The sequence below is a fragment of the Nomascus leucogenys genome, chromosome 18 (genome assembly GCF_006542625.1).
Source record: "Nomascus leucogenys isolate Asia chromosome 18, Asia_NLE_v1, whole genome shotgun sequence".
Classification (NCBI taxonomy): Eukaryota; Metazoa; Chordata; class Mammalia; order Primates; family Hylobatidae; genus Nomascus; species Nomascus leucogenys.
Genome location: NC_044398.1, coordinates 96,451,552 through 96,473,397, shown reverse-complemented (window position 1 = coordinate 96,473,397; position 21,846 = coordinate 96,451,552). Strand labels below are relative to the sequence as shown.

The 21,846-nt window shown below is 43.0% G+C and overlaps 1 protein-coding gene across 11 annotated transcripts in view; it reads left to right on the top strand.

Moving 5' to 3' along the window:
• Window positions 1-21,846, top strand: part of RBFOX1 (RNA binding fox-1 homolog 1) — a 2,489,097-nt gene that overhangs the window by 1,419,165 nt on the left and 1,048,086 nt on the right. For all 11 annotated transcript variants that reach the window (XM_030799104.1, XM_030799108.1, XM_030799109.1 and 8 more), the window contains one exon: window positions 10,471-10,518. In XM_030799104.1, coding sequence (XP_030654964.1) covers window positions 10,471-10,518 — 48 coding nt within the window. The remainder of the gene's footprint in view (window positions 1-10,470; window positions 10,519-21,846) is intronic.

Below are 21,846 nucleotides of genomic sequence, written 5' to 3'. Positions count from 1 at the left end.
AATGTTGAGTCAAAGTTTAAAATGCACATTGAAGGCTTTTTGGAGTGTGATGTCAAAAATGTACCTTGTCTTAATATTATAAACTGTGTTGCTATAACGTTTATTTTATATTTAAAAAGAAAGAGCAAAACCTTCTTCCTCAGCAGTAATCAATTTCTCAATTGATCATAAGCCGATTTGGGCTTGTCAGATGAACCTTTGGCTGTGTCTCCCCACACTGCTGAGAGGTGGCTTAAGCTCTCCTGTATTTCCTATGAAAAGGTCTCTGGGACTTTGTATTTGAGTCCAGGAGAACAATGCTGTGCCCGGGATATATGATCCTTACTTAGCTTCTCATGACAAGTATAAGCACCCTGGTCTTTTCTTTCCACTGCTCTTCCAGAATGAATGACTACAATAATCAATTTAGAGGTTTTCAGGGGCTGTATTGTGGAAACACCTGGGCCCCAGCGCACAGCAGCCTGTGATTGCCCTGGGATTCCTTTAAAGGAGTTTTTCTTGTCCCCTAGAGCTTAGACTAACTGGAGGTGGCCTCTGGACCACAGTTACCTTTTTTCCGTATTAAGTAGCCAAGTATCATGCAAGAGAGATCAGCACAAAGAGCTCCTTGATCCTCTGTATTTATTTTCTGTGACTTCTGTAGCAAATTAGCACAATCTAGGTGGCTTAAAGCAACTGAAATATATTCTCTGACAGCTCTGGAGGCTGTACGTCCAAGTTGAAGGTGTGAGCAGGGTGGCTCTCCCAGCAAAGGAGAATTTTCTGGGGAAAATTCATCCTTGCCTCTTCCAGTGTCTGGTAGCTGAGTGTCCCATGGCTTGTAGCAGCATCTCTCTAATCCCCACCTGTCTTCACACGGCTTTCTCTTCTCTTCTGTCTCTTAAAAGGATACTTGTTACTGGATTTAGAACCCACCCAGATAATACAGAATTTTCTCATTTCAGGACTCCTAATTATGTTTGTAAAGACCCCATTTCCCAACAAGGTCACATTCACAGGCACTAGGCACTAGTCAGCTTGAGCATATCTTTTGGGGAGCTACTGTTGAACCCAGTGCTGGCTACTCACTTCTAAATCCTCTGAGGTTTCGGGAGCCTCGTTGTCCAGTGTTTCTCTCCACCTGTCCTCAGGAACCTTTAACTGCCAGATACTTCAGAGCTGGGAATGATGCTGGTACAGGATCCAGGATGCTGGCATCCTTGCATTGTGGGCATGAATAGCCCTGACCTACAAAAATTATCAAAAACAACCAACACACCAAGTGTAGAAGAAAAGACGTCTCTCTCAGGAGAGAGAACTGCTTCTGCAAAGAACGGACACACGAGTGCTTTGAAGTCTAAAATCTCAAAGAACTGAGATGCCTTGCAAGAGAAAACTTTAAAAATAGAAATGTTTTTAAGTTCTCAGTGCTTCACTCAGAACCAGGTTTCCAAAGCCTGTTGGAAGATGTCATCAAGGAGAGCTGACATTTATTGATAACTTGCCATACGCTAAGACCCTGGCGTGTATTGGATATGCCTAGCCACAAACGAGGCAACCGTGATTATTATGATGCTTCTCTTACAGATGGGGAAACTGAGGCTAAGCAAAGTCGGCTTCCTTGTGCAGGGTTCCAAAACTGGTGTGGTTGAGTCCGGTAGGATAAACCCTAGCAGTGTGATTCTGCTATCTGTGTGGAATCCCATCTGTCGCCAGCAACTGAGCCTCCGCTGTTCAGGATTTCCCGGCTACAAAAAGTAGAAGGGCTGGCTTCTGTCGGGAAATTGATTGCTTGGTGATAACTCCACAGCTCCAAATTCATACTTAAGTAGTTGAGCTGTTTTCCAAGCGAAGTGGTCGAGTGGGGCTGAAGTACTTACTTGACGACTCTGGTTCAGAAAAGGTCAGGTCGGAACCCATCCAGAGACACCAGCTTTAGGCAGAGCGATCCGAACAATAATTTGTTCTCGCCAAAGTGACATTTTTCCAATTTGAGTCCAGCATTGTTCAGAAGCAAATGCAGTCCCCTGGGGCGCCTTCCACATAGATCTGCAGCAGATGACAAACCAACAATATCATCTAAATAAAAAATCCAGCATGGGTTTAGTAAATTAATCCTGACAAGAATAAATTGAATAATCTTAGGGAAATGGCAAGAGCTCTGATTCTGCCAGATGGCTCTTTTCTGTCGCTTGCGTGGGTCCTCGGTGGCAGATTAAGAACAAACATCTGCCTTTGGTTTATTGATTTCGTTAGTTCATTGATTAACACCTGCCACTTCTGTGTGGGTAAATCATAAACGGATATGGACTCTTCCTGGCAAACCTAACGTATTTTCACTCAAGGAGAGAAAGGAAATGCTTATTTTACCTGGTCAGAACAGGCAAAAGCAGACAGAGAGCTGCTTTTTCTCACCTGGTTTCTCAGTGGTATTTTCCAGGTTTAAAAGTAATCTGTGATTTTCATCACTCCCATATTGAGTTAATCTCCCGTTTCTGCTTAGGTTTTTTAGCAGACAAATTCAAGGAGAGTTTTTAGTAAGAGTGAGGGGTGTTTTTCCTGACTCAGTGTCCGAAGTCAATCAGAGACTTCAGCCATTAATTTAGGAGACAGGGTGAGAAAAGGCAGATACCGCGTGTGCACATGATCCCACGTCCTAGGACTGGGCCTCACAGGTCGTCTGGGAACCTTGTCTTAGCCTGGGCTACCCTAAGAAACTGCCATAGACTGGATAGCTTCCGAACAGAACATTTACTTTGTCATAATTCTTGTGGCTGGATATTCAAGATCCAGGTGCCAGCAGTGTAAGGTTCTGATGAGCACCCTCTTCCTGGCTTGTAGACAGTCATTCTCAGTGGGTCCTCATCTGGACATTCCTGGGCTTGTGCTACCAGAGAGAGAGAGAGAGAGAGAGAGAGAGAGAAAATGAGCTCTCTGATGTCTCTTCTTAAAAGGATACTAATTCTTTCTTTATTTTTATTTTATTTTATTTATTTTTGAGATGGAGTCTCGTTCTGTTGCCCAGGCTCTAGTGCAGTGACGTGATTTCGGGGCTCGCTGCAACTTCCACCTCCTGGGTTCAAATGATTCTCCTGCCTCAGCCTCCCAAGTAGCTGGGATTATAGGTGCCCACCACCACGCCTGGCTAATTTTTCTATTATATTGAAATCCAGTGGGGTTTCACCTTGTTGGCCACGTTGGTCTTGAGCTCCTGACCTCAGGTGATATACCTGCCTTAGCCTCCCAAAGTGATGGGATTATAGGCGTGAGCCACCACGCCCAGCCAAGGACACTAATTCTTGGGACTTCATTTAACCTTAATCACTTCCTTAGAGGCCCCATCTCCAAATACAGCCACACTGAGGGTTAGAGCTATGACATACAAGTTTTAGGGGGGACACATACATTCAGTCCCTCATACTACTTGTTATAAATGTTGATTCTGATTCGATGTATCTGGGATGAGGTGTGAAGTGTTGCATTTTTTTGTTAAAGATGGAGTCTCGTTTTGTCCCTAGGCTGGAGTGCAGTGGTACAATCCTAGCTCACTGCAGCCTTGACTGCCTGGGGATAAGTGATCCCCTTCTCTTTGTTTTGAGGCAGAGTCTTGTTGTTTGTCACCCAGGATGGAGTGCAGTGCTGCAGTCTCGGCTCACTGCAACATCAGCCTACCGGGTTCAAGTGATTCTCATGGCCTCAGCCTCTCTAGTAGCTGGAATTACAGGTGTGTGCCACCACGCCCGGCTAATTTTTGTATTTTTAGTAGAGACAGGGCTTTCATCCTCTTGCCCAGACAGGTCTCAAACTCCTGGCCTCAGGTGATCCACCTGCCTTGGCCTCCCAAAGTGCTGGGATTATAGGCATGAGTCACTGCACCCGGCCTCAAGTGATCCTTCCATTTCAGCTTCCTAAGTGGCTGGGACCACAGGCGCATATCACCCCACCTAGCTAATTTTTTTTTCTTTATTATTATTTTTTTTGTATAGACACTGTCTCCCTAAGGTTTCCCGGCTGGTCTTGAATCAAAGTGCTGGGATTATAGGCATGATGCATTTTAACTGGCTTCCAGGGGCATCATAGTCACTGGGGTGCAGATTCCACGTGGAGTGGGAAGTTCCTCATACTCCCCGTAAGCACGGATGAGGGAAACTTGCTGAAGGACCGCATGGTTATTAAATATTGACACCCTGCTTTAAGAGTCTAATGCCATGAGTCTAATGCCCGGAGTCTAATGCCGGAACTAGAATTACCCACAGCCCTGTCCTCCCACCCTTCAGCCTTCAGTCCGCAGTCCGCTGTCACATCCCCTGGAGGGCTTGGTAGCACGCATCGACGGGCCCTCACCCTTTGAATTTTGGATTCAGTAAGTGAGGACTCTTCATGCAAACCTCATATTTTTCACTTCAGGAGAGAAAGGAAATGCATCTTTCACCTGGTCAGAACGGGCAGAAGTGGACAGAGAGCTGCTTTTTCTCACCTCCTTTCTCAATGGCATTTTCTACAGAAAATAGAGCCTGAGAATGTGGATATTTTTCCTTATTTATGTAAGCTGACAAAAATCATATATTTTTATCATGTACAACATGATGTTTGGGATGGCTAAGGAGAGCCAATATCATATACGTTACCTCACATCGTTGTCAGTTTTTTTGTGGTTAGAACACATAACATCTACTTTCTTAGCAATTGTCAGGATTACAACACGTCGTTAACTGTAGTCACCATGTTGTATAATATTTGAACTTATTCCTCCTGTCTCACTGAAATTTTATGTCTTTAGGCTCATGTCTCCCCAGCAAACCCGCTGGTAGTGAGGGTAGTTCCTGCCAGCCCCTGGTAACCACCATTGTACTTTTTAGTATATTTTTTGTATTTGTTTGTTGCAGTATTTGTCTCTCTGTAACTAGCTTATTCAACTTAACATAATGTTCTCCAGGTTCATCCATGTCGTCACAGTGACAGGCTTTCCTTGTTTATTAAGGCTGAAATGGCATTCTGTTGTATATATATACCACATTTGCTTTATCTGGTTCTTCCTTGATGGACACTTAGTTTTTTGCTTTTTGTTTTATTTCAGTAGGTTTCTGGGGAACAGGTGGTGTTTGGTTACAAGAATGAGTTCTTCAGTGGTGGTTTCTGAGATTTTGATGCACCCATCACCCAAGCAGTGTACACCATACCCAATGTGTAATCTTTTATCCCTCACCACTCCCCCACCCTTTCCCCTGAGTCCCCAAAGTCCACTGTATCATTCTTATGCCTTTGCTTCCTCATCGCTGAGCTCCCACTTATGAATGAGAACATGCAATGTTTCGTTTTCCATTCATGACTTATTTCACTTAGAATAATGGTCTTCAGTTCCATCCAGGTTGCTGTGAATGCCATTATTTGATTTATTTTTATGGCTCAGTAGTATTCCATTATATATGTTGGGGAAGTATTTTATTACATATATATAATATATAGTATTCCATTTTATATATATATATATGTATATGCATGTATATTGGGAAAGTTTTCTGTTATATATGTATGGTATATATTGTATTCATGTATGTATAGTATTCCAATATACCACACTTTCTTTTATCCACTTGTGGGTTGATGGGCATTTGGGCTGGTTCCATATTTTTGCAATTTTGAATTGTGCTGCTATAAACGTGGGATATTCAGTTTGATTCACTATCTTGGCTATTGTGAATAATGCTGCAATGAAGAAGGGAGTGCAGAGATCTCTTTGACATATGGATTTCATTTCCTTTGAGTGAATATGCAGTAGTGGCATTGCTGGATCCTAAGTAGGTGTATTTTTAATTTTTTGAGAAGCCTCCACACCGTTTTACATAATAACTGTAAGAATATGCATTTTTAACAGCAGCTGATGCTGCTGGTTGGAGAGTGTCACTTTGAGAAGCACATCTCTTGCTTCTCCAGGTTTTTTTGTTTGGTTGGTTGGTTTTTTTCTTTCTTTTTTTGCTGCGAATAACCCCTTCTCCCCATAGCAAGGAAAAGAATGAAATCTGTGGCCTAAATTATGTGGACTGACCAAACCACCTTGAGGAAAATAAAATTACCTGGAGGGAAGGAAAGCACCTGATTAGGAACCGCTTCTGGTTACAGATATAAGCTCTCTCATTGTGTGATTCAGGGTGAGTTACCTAATGGCTAATCACAATTATCATACTACAAAGTAACTAAGGAATACCCAGTTTGTCTGATTGTTGGTAATTTAGAGGCAGTAAGAAAAACACCAAGCACAGTTCCTGGCAGGAAAGAGGTGTTTAATCATTGCTCACCGGTTCAGTCCCACTTGACTGACAGGAAAACAGTCTGTTCTACATAAAACAAGATATTTGCTATATGAGTCTTTACCTTATGATATTGTCTCTATTTGTTCCACTCTGGATTCAAAGGGACCTAGAATTTGCTGTGTTTACTAATAAATCACCAGCTTATCATATTAACCTTTCCTAATGATGCATCCACAGAGAACACCCTACTACTTCTTGGTGAGAAAACCAACATTTCTATAGACTTAACCAAAATGGAGTCCTTAATATTTTTCGTTTGTTTAATTGGTTGGTTGGTTTTTTGGAAATAGAGTCTTACTTTGTTGCCCAGCGTGAAGTGCAATGGCGCGATCCCGGCTCACTGCAACCTCTGCCTTCCTGGTTCAAGTGATTCTCTTGTCTCAGCCTCCCGAGTAGCTGGGATTCCAGGCGTGCACCAACACGCCCAGCTAATTTTGTACATTTAGTAGAGATGGAGTTTCACCATGTTAGCCAGGCTGATCTCAAACTCCTGACCTCAGGTGATACGCCTGCCTCGGTCTTCCAAAGTGTTGGGATTGCAGGTGTGAGCCGCCACGCCCGGCCTGGAGCCCCTAATGTTTGTAACCCCCTACATGACCCTGCACATCCATACCCTTCCTGCCTCCATGGAGAGCTTGGCCAGGCTACAGACCTTGCAACGGCCCCTGGCCGCCATCTTTCTCTCCCACGCTGTATCCTTTCTTTAAAGACGTCCCGTTGATTTTATCTGGCCTCTGACTACTTCTCTCCCCTTCCCCTGCCACACCCTCATCCATCCACCATCATCTCACACCTGGACTCCTGTGGTAGCCCCTACAACTGTGTAACTCTAAAATTCGTATACTGAAGTCGTAACTTCCAACGTGACTGTGTTTGGAGATTAGGCCTTTAGGGAGGTAATTCAGGTTAAATGACGTCATAAGGGTGGGGTCTTAATCCAATAGGATTGGTGGCCTTAAAAGACAGATGGCCAGGTGCAGTGGCTCACACCTGTAATCCCAGCACTTTGGGAGGCCGAGGTGGGCAGATCACTAGGTCAAGAGATCAAGAGCATCCTGGCCAATATGGTGAAACCCCGTCTCTACTAAAATGGCCTCCCATTTAAATTTGTAACCCCTGACTGCCTGTTCTGTTAAAATAGAAGTCAGATCATGCCTGTCCTCTCTTCAGAATGCCTGAGTGAAACCCACAAGTGCCGATGAGGATGTGGACAGATTGGAACCCTTGTGCACTGTTAGTAGGGATGTAAAATGGTGCACCTGCTATGGAAAACAGTAGGGCGGTTTCTCAAAAAATGAAACATTGAATTACCATAGGGTTTGGCAGTCTCATTTCTGGGCATACGCACAAAAGAATTGAAAGCAGGGATTTGAATAGATATGTACACACCGATGTTCATAGCAGCATCACTCACAATAGCCAAAAGGTGGAAACAGCCCAAATGTCTATCCACAGATGGCATTTATGAATGAATAAACCAAATGTGGTCTCTCCATACAATGCAATGTTATTCATCCTTAATAAGAATGAAATTCTAACACATGCTACCACATGGATGAACCTTGAAGACATTATGCTAAGTGAAATAAGCCAGGCACAGAAGGACAAATGTTGTATGATTCCACTTATACAAGTGTTATGTCCTCAACTGTGTAACTCTAAAATTCATATACTGAAGTCGTAACTTCCAATGTGACTGTGTTTGGAGATTAGGCCTTTAGGGAGGTAATTCAGGTTAAACGACGTCATAAGGGTGGGGTCTTAATCCAATAGGATTGGTGGCCTTGAAAGAAAGATGGCTGGGTGCGGTGGCTCACACCTGTAATCCCAGCACTTTGGGAGGGCGAGGCGGGCAGATCACTAGGTCAAGAGATCGAGAGCATCCTGGCCAATATGGTCAAACCCCGTCTCTACTAAAAATACAAAATTAGTTGGGTGTTGTGGTGTGTGCCTGTAGTCCCATCTACTCGGGAGGCTGAGGCAGAAGAATCACTTAAACCTGGGAGGTGGAGGTTGCAGTGAGCCAAGATCTTGCCACTGCACTCCAGTCTGGCGACAGAGCTAGACTCCATCTTAGGAAAAAAAAAGATATGTCATGGGTCTGTCTCCCTCTCTCTCTCTGAGAAAGTACAGAGCAGCAGCTATGCGAGGCACCGTGAGAAGGAGGCATCTACAAGCCAGGAAGAGGGGCCTCACCAGGAACCCTGACAGAGCCTTGACCTTGAACTTCCACCCCTAGAACTCTAAGAAAATAAATTTCAGTCGTTGAAGGCACCTAGTCTGTAATGTTTTCTATGGTATTCCTAGCTGACTTATACAGTGAGAGGAGTCTAGAGTAGCAAAATCCACAGAGACAGAAAGCAGAAGGTGGTTTTCAGGGGCTCTGGGAGGAGAAGTGAAGAGTTATTGTTTATTGCGTACAGGTGGAAAACTGAAAAAAATCTGGAGATGGAGGGGTGGTGATGGTTGCACAACAGTTTGAATGGGTAATGCCTCAGAACTGTGCACCTACAGTGGTAAAATTGTTAATGATATGTGTATTTTATCACAATAAGATAATACAACTCTGGGTGGTTTCTCACTGCTCTCAAAATAAAAGTAAACATCTTTCTGTGATCTCATTCCCCTTTATTTTCCTCTCTTATTTCCCTGTAGCCACAGTGGCCTCCTTCCTCTTTCTTGGCTCTTTCCAATGCATTTCCCCCTTGGGGCTTTGAACTTGCTCTTCCTTTGCCTGGGATGTTCTTACCCAGTGGGCTACTTGGCTCATCCCCCTAACTTCCTTCAAGCCTTTGCTCAATTGCCACTTTTTCAAACAAATCAACATTGTATTCCCCTACCCTCAGCATTTCCCGCCCCCTTCTCCTTGGTTTATTTTTCTTCATAGTACATATTATTTCTGGAATACCATTAAGTGATATACATTGTTTAATGCTTGTCTTGTCCAGAAGAATGTAAGCATCACCAGGGCGGGCTTCCCATGTGTCTTTTACATTGTTGAGTACTCCATGCCTAGTGCAAGGTCTAGCAGCCAATAGTTCCTAAAGAAATATCTTCCATTTGAATAAATTAATGCCACAATTGCTTGTGGGACTGTGCCTGTCATTTTGTCTAATTAGTGAGTTCCCTGAGGGTAGGAATTATGTTTGTGAAACAAACATAATTTTCGAACCAAGACAACAAGAGCAAAATGTAGAAAAAAATGGGTGTGCAATAAATATGAATGAGTGGATGATGGGTGGAATGGTAGATTGATGGGTGGGAGGATGGATGAATGGATGGATGGAGGGATGAATGGAGGATAGATGAAGGAAGGAAGGATGGATAGATGAGTAGATAGAGGATGGATAGATGGATGGATGGGTGGGTAGATGGATGGGTAGATGGATGGATAGGTGGGTAGATGGATGGATGAGTAGATGGATGAATGGGAGAAGAATGCAGGGTAGATGGATGATTGGATGGATGGGGATGGCTGGGTGGATGGCTGGATGGATGAATGGATAAAAAGATGAATTAGGGTAGATGGGCGGGTGAGTAGATGATTGATGGATAAAGGATGGATGAAGGATGGATGGATGGATAGAGGAAGGATGGGTGGGTCGATGAATGGATAAATGGGTGGATGGATAGGAGAAGGATGCAGGATGAATGGATGATTAGATGAATGGGCATGGCTGGTTGGGTGGATGGATGGATGGATAGAGGACCGATGGATGAATGGATAGGAGATGGATGGATGGATGGTTGGATGGTTGGAAGGATAAAAAATATATGGTGATAATTTGTGTTGAAGTGAGACATATCTGACTATCCTAAATTTTGAATGGGAGAGATATTAAAGGCAGTCTCTGCTGATGTGAACAATTGTATGCAGGGCAGATTATTTTATGAGCCATCAGTTCTTCTTTGCTATGGCCTCTGATCCATAGCCTTTGCCTACATTCCACATCTGCATGTAATAAAACTTACTTATGACATCCATATGTCTCTAATGCAAACACCACAGCATATACCTCTAAAAAGCACTATAAAGAGCAATGACTCGAGAAAGAACTATTAGGAGCATGAGCTCTTTATTATTTTAAAGGGCATTTCAACAACACCACTGAATGTTCTCTTACCATAAGTCTGACTCCTGTTCTTTCTCTCACTTTCCTTTCTTTTCTTCTCTTCTCAGGATATCAAAGCAGACTGCAGTTCGTGCGTGGAAATAGAAGACAGAAAGGTGAGTCATTATTTTTCCTTTTTAGGGTTTCAAACAAAACAACTCTGTGCATTGAACCCAGGTGTTTAAGGCATGCCCGTCTCGATGATGGTTTATAGGTGATTCATGGTCTATTACATATGTAAAGACAATCAGACTTAAAAATACTTGTCATTTTATGCCTTTACAGTCTGTGTTACTTCTGATGGCTTCATGAGGAGTGCATATTGTAATTTTTACAAAAAATGTGGTGCTCATTTCTGTTTCAGTCATACCCTTCTTTTCAGGAAAATACTTTATGTGTTAACTCTTGTCACATTGAAGTTGAATATTGATGTTGATGTTCATTATGTATATCATATGTATAATTATTAATTATATTATTACATATATTATAGAGTATATAATATTAGGCTTCCCAGGGTGTGTCCCTATATATCTGACTCATACACTTGAAAAAGAGCTCACGGCCCGGTGTGGTGGCTCATGCCTGTAATCCCAACACTTTGGGGGGCCGAAGTGGGTGGATCATCTGAGGTCAGGAGTTGGAGACCAGCCTGGCCAACATGAGGAAACCCCGTATCTACTAAAAATACAAAAATTAGCCTGGCGTGGTGGCACGCGCCTGTAATCCCAGCTACTTGGGAGGCTGAGGTAGGAGAATCGCTTGATCCTTGGAGGTGGAGATTGCAGTGGGCCAAAATTGCACCAGCGAGCTCCAGCCTGGGTGACAGAATGAGCCTCTGTTTCCAAAAAAAAAAAAAAAAAATGAGCTCGCCCTCAATTTCCATCACAACACATTGATATGAGCAACAGCGTCCTATGTGAGATTAAGGGGAAGGGGGTAATGTCATTTTCTACATATTTAGAGTCCCCTCACCCATTTATCTTCTTTGCCACACTTAGTGTGAATCCCCTCAGGGAAAGCAACTGTTAGACAATTGTTCGTTAATATTTTCATAGTCTCTTTTTATTGACAAGAGTTCACAGACATTTCTGCAGCAAAGCACATCCAAGGAGATCGAATTTTACCCTGTGTACGCCTTGGATCCAAAGAGGTCAAATAAGCGAGTTGAGAGTACATATCTCCTGGCTACTTTTGACATCGTTCCACAAGTTTGAAAGATGTTTCTCTTTTCAAGTGTACCATTATTGTCAAATGGGGTATTATTTCAAGCAGAGGTTTTCAGCTCTGATTGTGTGAGGACTTGGCCATGTCTGCTGATTAATAAGGTGGTGGAGGACTTCTCAAAACAAGAATTTGTTTTAAAATAAAAAGCAGTTGCCACATATTATTTTAGGGAGTGTTAATCTCCTCACATTGGGAAGAATAATGACACAGTAGGTTCAATTCAATCTGCGTGATCCCAGCTTGCAGTTGTGTGTTGCTCTAGTTTGCAGGCAAAGGAATTTCATTTCATGTTTGCATTCACCACGTGTTTGCATGCTGGTATATGCATGTGTGCATTTAGTGAGTTGGACAGATGGAATTGCTGCTTAGGTGAAGCGTGTGTCCAAAGTCTTTCACCAATGTTCTGCCCAGCCCAATCATTTCGCTCATGTCACAGTGTTTAGAAAGCATGTTCCCCACCCTGCTTCCAAAGGTCATTTGCATTTCCCTTAGAGTTTTATGGAATTCATCAGCATGTTTCGTCCAGTATCTTTTTTAAAAATTTAATTGCCAATAGCACTTGAAAGATAGCATAGGAACTGATGCTGTTAGAACAACCTGAGCTCCATCATGCACAAGGTAAATAAGCAGCCAGGCTAAGCTCTGGGCAAGGAGAGCCACCCAAGCTCCGCTCCATGTATGTGATGTGCCTTTGGTTAAGACATCATGATGATGGCAACTGCCCAGGTCTCTGGCTACTCTGTGATGCATCTTGGTGGGAAAAAGTCATTAATGGTCATACTGTGCATGTATGATTTCATCTCTTCTTAAGAAAGGGGAAAATACACACAGACACACACACACACTTCTAGTTTTTTCATAAATTGTTGGATTGAGTCAAAAATGTCAAATGAAGCCTTGTTTCTGATGAGTTTTCCCATTATTTTCTAAACTTGACCTCAAATGACTGATAGATAAATTTCCAGTTTGTTGCAGTTAATTGATGATGCATCTTAGTGAGAAGAAAAAATAATGCGCAGTTAAAATTCTCAATGTCTTACTCTCTAAGGACTTTGTTTTAAAAAGTCTTTTAAACAAGGTAACTCCTCTCCTCTCCTCCCCTATTTTCCTCCTTCCCTTTTTCTCTTCTCCTTGTCTTCCCTCTTTCTCCTTTTCCTCCCTCCTTCCTTCCTTCCTTCTTTTTCCTTCCTTCAAATTCCCAGTAATACACTGAATCTTAGGCTATAGTTTCTCTCTTTCTGACCATTGTTAAGAAGAGGCTGGGAGTGAGGTTTTAGGAGGATGCTTTATATATTGGAGACATTTCCGTTAATTGACAAGTCAAGAAGCAAACTCTAATGATCCCAGAGGGGCAGCGTGCCCCTCACCCCAGCAGAAGAGGTCCATCCCCCTCCCGCTCTGCTTGGTGATATGGCGTGAGGCCACGCAGGGAGCTGGTGTCTGCGGCAGCCAGAGTGATCGCCATCAGGTTCTGCAGTGCACTCTGGTGCCTCTGCCACACTGACGTGTAGTTTAGGAAATTTCACCACTGGAGTGATGACAGTTTTTCAGACACGTGTGTATGTGCATGTCCCTCTCCATTGAATCCAAATGCTTCTGGCAAAATCAGTAATTTGATAAAGTGGAATTGAAGTGACAAGAGATGGCAGGGGTGCCAAAATAATAAGTAAACCTGTCTCTGAAGCGGCAGCCCCTTGGCCTTTGTGGGTTTTTACAACTGTTGAGATCTCTGAAAGAGAACTGATGGTGCTTTCTTTAAAGCTCTTTTTTTTTTTAATTTAATTTTTTTTTAGTTAAGGGAGCTTCACAGAACCCCTGTAGGATGTTATAGCTTCCCAAGAATCACTTTATTTTTTATTTTTTCTGTCACCTCCCCTGGCTTTCTGTCTACTTGGATTCCAGATATTCCATATATATGGATATATTTGTGTACCTCGATCTATAGCTATGTATATTGTTGAATACCTTCTTGATAGAAGAATTTTAGAAAAGACAAAATCTTAGGTTTTCCGTGGAGTCCTACGGAGCCTCTCCAAGTTGTGCCTCATACCCATTCTCTTCCATTCAGTGGGGTCGTTTATCTTGAGATGAGTGATTTTCCCACTGAATCTTAGACCAGATATCATGATAGAGGATAAACGGTGAATTTCAATAGTGGAAGAGCGAGCCTTCATTTTTTTTTTTTTTTTTGGAAACAGAGTCTCCCTCTGTCTCAAAGCTGGAGTGCAGTGGTGTTATCATAATCTCAGCTCACTACACCCTCCACCTCCCAGGTTCAAGCGATTCTCCTGTCTCAGCCTCCGAGTATCTGGGACTATAGGCACCCACCACCATGCCTGGTTCATTTTGTATTCTTAGTAGAGATGGGGTTTTACCATGTTGGCCAGGATGGTCTGGAACTCCTGACCTCAAGTGATCCACCCGCTTCGGCCTCCCACAGTGCTGGGATGACAGGCTTGAGCCCCTGCACTCAGCCGAGAGCCCTCATCTTGATGAAGAGCAATAAAATCGTTCTTCTTGGTCTGCACACAGCCTGGGCTCGATCTGAGACTCTTCATAGAATAAAAGAATTTTTATCCTCTCCTGTTTTTCTATTTTTCTTTATCCCAGAAGCCTATTTTCTCTCAGGCTGACAGGAAACTAATTGTCATTTGGAAAACCTTGCCTGGCTGTTTATGGGGAAATTTATAATGTGTATTGGAGTGTGGTTTTATGTTTTTCTTTTGTTTCCAAGCCCGCCAATTAGCAGAGCCCCTATGAATGTACCTCTGCTTGGATGGGTTCCTGGCCATTGCTTAAACTCTCTCAGAGGGTGTCCTAGGGAGATCCTAAGGGATGGTGGAGTTTTTCACCCTTTAATAGGATGCAGAGGCACAGGTTTTTTGTGTTTTTTTTTCCCTCCTGCAGGTGAACGTTGTGGAGCTAATGCAGATTTAGCAAAGGTGACGGGAGGTAACCCGTCACTTGGAGCGGCTGTATGGCCTCACGAAACCCGATGCGTTTGACATTTACAGTACCCGTCTTTCTGCTGGGGCACTGAAGCATTTAAATTCATTTTTATTTGTGGTGTAAAATCCATCTGAATTTCAATACTATTATGAAGACTGAGATTCAGGTGATGAGAGGAGAGGCTGATGGATCAGTCAGGGGGAGAATCTGTCAGGAGGAGACGAGAGCCCATTTGTCAGAGGCTATAAACACAGACAGGGCTTCCTCTTCTCACTTATCGCCTGGCCTGGTGCAGCTAAACAGTTTCAGATATGCTATAAAATTGCATGAAAGGAGTTTGAGTGGTTTTCCAAGTTATGGCAGCTTTCAGATTGGGTCCAGTTGAAGCTGCGATTGGGAGATAGAAGCTTTCATGCTGTGATTAACACTGAGAGTTCTGAACTCTTCTTTTTACAGTTCTTCTTCTAGATCAGATATCCTAAGTACCACCGAATACTTAAAACAGCTGTGGGGTGGAAGTACCATCGTTTTCCCTGTTTTACAGGTAAAATAAAGGAAGCTCGGGCACCTTAAGTGACTTGCCTGAGATCACTCAAGCATGAGGCCAGGATTTAAGCTCAGAGATTCTTACTCCAGAGTCTGTCCTCTTAGTTTCACTGCTACCCTGCCTTGCAGACACACACACACACACACACACACACAAAAAAAAAAAAAAAAAAAAAAAAAAAAAAAAAAAACAAAAAAACAAAACAAGAATTACCTTTGTAGTGTATGAGAATTATATTTCTCAGTTGATGGATTTGTGCCTGGACTGGTATCTTCGTTCATTGCCAAGTAAATGACATGGTTTTCAATATGTGATAGGCTTTCAGCTCCCACATTGCAGCTCTAGCTGGCTCACAGTGGGGATTCTTCACAGTGTTTACAAGTCTGCCCCTCCGGGAAGTAGCTGGCACCCAACAGTGGCGTGGTCAGATGTCTTCTGGCTTTGAGGATGAGGGACAGCAGCACTGGAACTGGAGTGCTGACATCATTTTCCAAAGATCTGATTCGGTTCCTAACTTTGGCAATTTCAGCAGAGTAGATACAAGGATTAGAAATTATTGCTTAAAGAGTATTAGGGAGGCCGGGCACTGTGGCCCATGCCTGTAATCCCAGCACTTTGGGAGGCTGAGGAGGGTGGATCACAAGGTCAGGAGTTCGAGACCAGCATGGCCAACATAGTGAAACATCATCTCTACTACAAATACAAAAATTGCCTGGCTGTGGTGGCACGCGCCTGTAGTCCCAGCTACTTGGGAGGCTGAGGTGGAGAATTGCTTGAACCTGTGAGGCGGAGGTTGCAGTGAGCTGAGATTGTGCCATTGCACTTCAGGCTGGGCAATAAGAGTGAGACTTCATCTAAAAACAACAACAACAACAAAAAAAAGCAAGAAATTCTTGCTTAGAGAGTATTAGGGAAAATAGCTAATGCATGCTGGGCTTAATACCTTGGTGATGGATTGATAGGTGCAGCCAACCACTATGACACACGGTTATTTATATAACCTGCACATCCTGCACATGTACTCCAGAACTAAAAATAAACATAAAAAAGTAATTCTTGCATAGGTAATGGTGGTAATGGTTAGTAGCCCACACACATTAAGTCACTTGCCCAAGATTATTCAGGATGTATCATGAGGCCACTATTTGAGCTCAGAGATTCTTACTCCAGAGTCTGTACGTAGACTTTGGACCTTGAAATCTCTGGGTTTCAATCCCAGCCCTCCAAAACAGCAGCTCTGTGACCTTGAGAAGCCTTCTTACCCTGTATATATCTCCATCTGCTTATCTGTAAATTGGGGGTGATACAATCTGCTTGAAATATTGGCTTGAGGAATTTGTAAGATAATACTGCAAATCATTTTACATAATACCTGGCACAAAATAAGAACTGGATTAACCGTAGCTGCTGTTATTTTTATTTTTGCTGGTATCCACACCTACAGGCCTACCATGTCATTTATAAATACATTTATCTTATCAAATGAGGCCCTGGAAAGTCTTAGGGGATCTCAGGGGAGTAGGCAACCAATGGGACCTAGGAGGCCTTGGAAATATTTCACAGAGGAAGGGGATCCTTGGTGTAGGTCAGGAAATACACATGCACCTGCCTGCCAAGTCCAGGTAGGAAATAATGAATTAATGAAGAGGGGAGAGGAGTGATTGTCTTTAACATGAAGTCCTATGTACTGCAGCAACCCGGAGGGTGGTGCCTTCATATCTTGGGAGCTGTTATTCAGCTAAACGTGGCCATGTGCAATATAGATTCAATATTGCCGTTTTCTAAGCCAATCTGGATTTTCCTGTAATACCACTGATTTTTAACACCCTACCTGCAAGGCAAATGAAGCACATATGCAGAAAAGTTTCAAGAGGCTTACGAGACTTCAGTGTTGCAAGCTAACTCTCAGTGGGTTAGAAAGAGCTCCTATGTGCATAATTCCAGGCTTTGTTAGTCTAGGAAAGGCCCTCGTGGTAGAGGGAACAGCATGGCGAGGACAAGACGGTGTAGAGAACATGGTATGTTTATGGTGAATGCAAGTCCAGTGTGTGTGTCTGAGATTGGCTAAAGGAAGAGACTGCAGCAGTGAGTAGGTAGCAGGTTGTGGAGGGAATAGTTTATCAGGCCAATGCATTAGGGTTCTGTGTCAATCCTCTGTCCCCACAGAAGGCAAATCTTTACTGGATGGGGCCAGAGTTACACAGCACCAAGAAGGTACTTAAACTAGTATGAAGAACCCAGCCAAAGTGAAAGTCATCAGGGGAATAAGAACTGGGAATGGAGCCCAGAGAAAGACCGAGAGACTGGCCCTGGGTGAGTGCAGGAAGCTGAACACTTTGATTTGAGCAAGATGAAGTCAGCCAGGGCCCTGAGAAATCACAGGGCTGGGTTGCCCCTTTTTTGTGATGTGTGACAGAATGAACATGGGATTGCAACTGTCCCTTTGAGATGGTGATTTAGCGGTGGGATGCCTGGATTATTTGGTAGTTCAACTTCTAATTTTTTGAAGGACCTCTATACCGTTGTGCATAATGGCTATAAGGATATATAAGAATGTCCATTTTAACAGCATGGGAGTCCTACAATGGAATATTATTTAGCCGTTAAAATGAAGGGAAATCCTGCCATTTGCAACACGACAGATGAACCTAGAGGACATTAGGTGAAGTGAAGTAAGCCACACACAGAAAGGCAAATACTACATGATCTCACTTTTACCTGGAATCTAAGAAAGTGAAACTCACAGAAGCAGAGAGTAGGATGGTGGTTGCCAGGGACTGGGGGGTGAAAAAAAGGGAGGTTCTTGGTCAAAGGATACAAACCTTCATCTATAAGATGACTAAGTTACAGAGAACTAATGTACGGCATAGTGATTAGAGTTTAATTAATGTACTTTACACTTGAAATGTGGTAAGAGAGTAGATCTCAAGTGTTCTTACACACACAAAGTATGTGAGATGATGGATATGTTAATTAGCTTGGTAGTAGTAATCATTTCATAATGTACACATATATCAAAAGGTCACATTGTATCTGTTAAATATATGCAATTTTTGTTTTTCGGTTTTATCTCAATACAGTTAGGGCGAAAAATAGAGATGTGGGATAGAAGAGGAACACATTTTCCTGCAGGCCAGTATTGTACAAGTGTTGAAACACTTAGATTATATTTCAGGTGACAAATGAGGTATCTTCAGGCAGTTCATGGATATGGTATCAAATCACATAGCAGGGAAGTTATTTCCTTGTCAACTATTTCTCAGACCTTGAGACTACATCAAAGACGTAATTTGGTGGTTGATTAAAAAAGAAAAAAAAAAGGGAAAAAAACGTAAAAGACTCAAACATTTGATCATCTACCTTTTTAACCAAGAGACCCAGAGCCTTTGACAGGCAATTCTGGCATCTGGCTATAACTGAATAACAGTGTTTTACTTTTGCATTAGTTACTTTCTACATATGACAAAAAAATACTACTCTTTCTGTTTACTTCAACGAGCTATTTCGTTTCTTTGAAACAAGAACTTCAATAGACTCGTAACACATTTATTAAGAACAAAAACAATTTAAAGAAAAGCACATGAATATATAAAAATTGTGAGTATGGATTGCACTTAACTGAAGTGTACGAAACACTGTTTTCTACTGGTGGGTTTGCATTCAGGGGAGAGTTTCTCGTTTGCATTTTGTAAGTTTCAAACTCTCCTTTTGTGTAGCAGGGAACCAGAAGTAGGGAGGGTTGGACACAGGAGTCCAGAGTGGAAGGCAGACCAGAGGATGGGTCTGAACTAGAGCCATGCAGGAGATGGGGAGGAGGAAGGTTTGCATTTTCTAAGGACTCGACAACTCCCATCCATATGACTTACTGACAATGGATGGGCGTCATGAATGGCTCCACCCAGGAACTTGTCACAGATGGCTCAGCTTAAGTATTTGTGTATAGTTTGCTGCCATGAAGAAAGGAGTGGATCAACACTGACAATGGATTAATCTCCTGGTTTAGGGCTTATATGCCAGTGAGGTTGCATATGAGCTTGACATAGCCAGCAGCATTGGTTTCTATTAGTGCCACTCTCTTGCCCCTGGGAATAGGAGTGGACTAGATCTCTGCACTTCTGATAGCAGAACAAAGACAGAGGGGAAGGTTCACTCCTTCCTGGAAGGTACTCTTTCTAGAATGGGGAGTATTCATGAAGGAGTTCCCCTTCAAAGACCAAAGCCAGATACTTGACGCAGATAAGGGCAGAGGCTGCCCTGAGCGCCAATCTGGATGAGACTCACAAAGTCCCCTGGGGATTGGATTTCTTTTCTGCTTCCAATGTCCTTTGTTTAAGGCTGGTTATGCATATGCATTAAAATGGAAGAAGCTCCAAAATTCCTGGAATCTTTGGAATTGAAAATTAGAGCATCCCCGAGGAAGGGTATTTGAGTTTGAGTCTGAAGGGAGATGGGGTGGCGAGCATCCTGGGCCAGGTGCAGAGGAGGGAGTCTGGAGGTTGAGCATGGCATGACTAAGGAACTGAATAAAGGTCAGTCTAGCTGGGGCTCAGGCAGCAGTGGGAAAAGTGGCTAGAGATGAGGCTCAATGCAGGCAAAGGCTAATCCACCTGAAACCTTATTAGCAGGAAGAGTATTTTGTCCTTTAATATAGAATGAAATTTGTGTCACATGGACTGTGATATCACCATGAGAAACGGTCAGGTGTGTAAAGACAGTTTCTTCGTCTTATGGAGTCTGCTTGCTCATAGATTATGTTTATGCATGACGTTTGAGACTTCTGTCAGTTCCCTCCTGGTCCAGCCATCTCTAGCCAAGGAATGGGACAGAGAGATCTGACACCAGCAAAGCCTTTTGCTGTGTCACTTGGCTTTTCTGTTCATTCTGCATTTTACATCTTATACAAATTCCCTGAAACTGTCAATCATCTTCAGATTAGTAACCCTCATTCCTGTTGGGCATGGCTCTCATTCCAAACTAATGCATAGCCACTAGCCAGCCTGTTGTTTAGGGCAACACCTCACCCCTGGTCCTACCATCTCTGGTCAAAGAAAGGTGCATGGTCATCTAGCATCAGCAAATCATCTTGTATCTACAGATCTGCCTCAGCTCCTTTGCTCAGTAAGAACGTGTGGATGGGGTCTTGGTGGGACGTGGTTCATGTACCACAAATAGATCTCATTGTGTCCTTGTTCTTTGCTGAGAAGCAGGGCTGTGTGAGAGAAAGCTGTGCATGTAGCTCACCACCAGTGAGATTCAACATCATTTTTACTGAGATTGGGGACCAGGCAATAGCAGAGATGATGAATCCAGTGTATGAAATTGCGTGTTCAGAACCCACAGATAGGCGAGGATGGAAGTCAATTCTGGAGACATTCAGTTGGTGGAGATGGGTTGCTGCCAAGAAATCCTCAGCAGTTTTGTTCACTCCTCCTAATTTATTTCAAAAGACGAGGTACTACAGTTTTGCAGTCAAATGGATCTGGAGTTGAATCCTGGTTCTGCCCCTTCACCAGCTGGCAGACCTTGCAAAAGTCCCATTCCTGTCTGTCCACAGCTGCATTGTCTATAAAACAGGGACAGACATTGTTTGTAAATCATGCATCCCATGCACTGTTCTTGTGTGCCGCATTAGTCGGGGCATTTTCAATGGTCATAGAAAATGAAGTCGGACTAGCTTAACGAGAAAAATAAATGACAGTTATGAGTAAAGTGGGGCTATCTTCAACATAGCTGGATGCTGGTGCTTTAATTTCACCAGATGCTAAGGATGGCAACCACCAGCTGTATTAACTCCACCTGTGGAGAAAAGGCACTTCTTTTTCAGTGGCTTAGTAGAATTCCTGGATGTGGCTTAACAGGTGTCACTTAGCTATAAAGGGCAGTGTCCCTCTTGTTTGTCTTCCCTCAGCCACCCCAGAAGTGGGATGGGGTCCAGCTAAATGACTTAAATGGACTAAAAAAAGACGGAGGGGGCTGGGTGCGGTGGCTCACGCCTGTAATCCCAGCACTTTGGGAGGCCCAGGTGGGTGGATTACTTGAGGTCAAGAGTTGGAGACCAGCCAGGCCAACGTGGTGAAACTCCATGTCTACTAAAAATAAAAAATAAAAAAAAATTAGCCAGGCATAGTGACGGGCACCTGTAATCGCAGCTACTTGTGAGGCTGAGGTAGGAGAATCACTTAAATCTGGGAGGCAGGGATTGCGGTGAGCTGAGTCTGTGCCATCACATTCCAGTCTGGGCAACAAGAGTGAAACTCCATCTCAAAAAAAAAAAAAAAAAAAAAAAAAAGAAGAAGAAGAAGAAGGAGGGATTTTCCCCTAAAGAAACCTGGACTGATATTTTTTTTGTAGAAAGGAAAATGAATAATAATAATAATAGCACCTTGCATTGAGGATTTACTAAATGCCATAGACCATTTTTTAGTACTTTATGCATATTCTATTGTTGAATCCTTAAAAAGATCCTTAAAAAGACAGATACAATATTTATGCCCATGTTACAGATGAGAAAAATGAGGGAAGGAGGTGATATGGTTTGACCGAGTCCCCACCCAAATCTCATCTTGAATTGGGGCTCCCATAATTCCCACATGTTTTGAGAGGGAGCTGGTGGGAGGTAATTGAATCATGGGGACGGTTTCCCCCACACTGTTGTCATGGTAGTGAGTAAGTCTCCCCAGATCTGATGGTTTTATAAGAGGAAGCCCCTTTTACTTGTTTT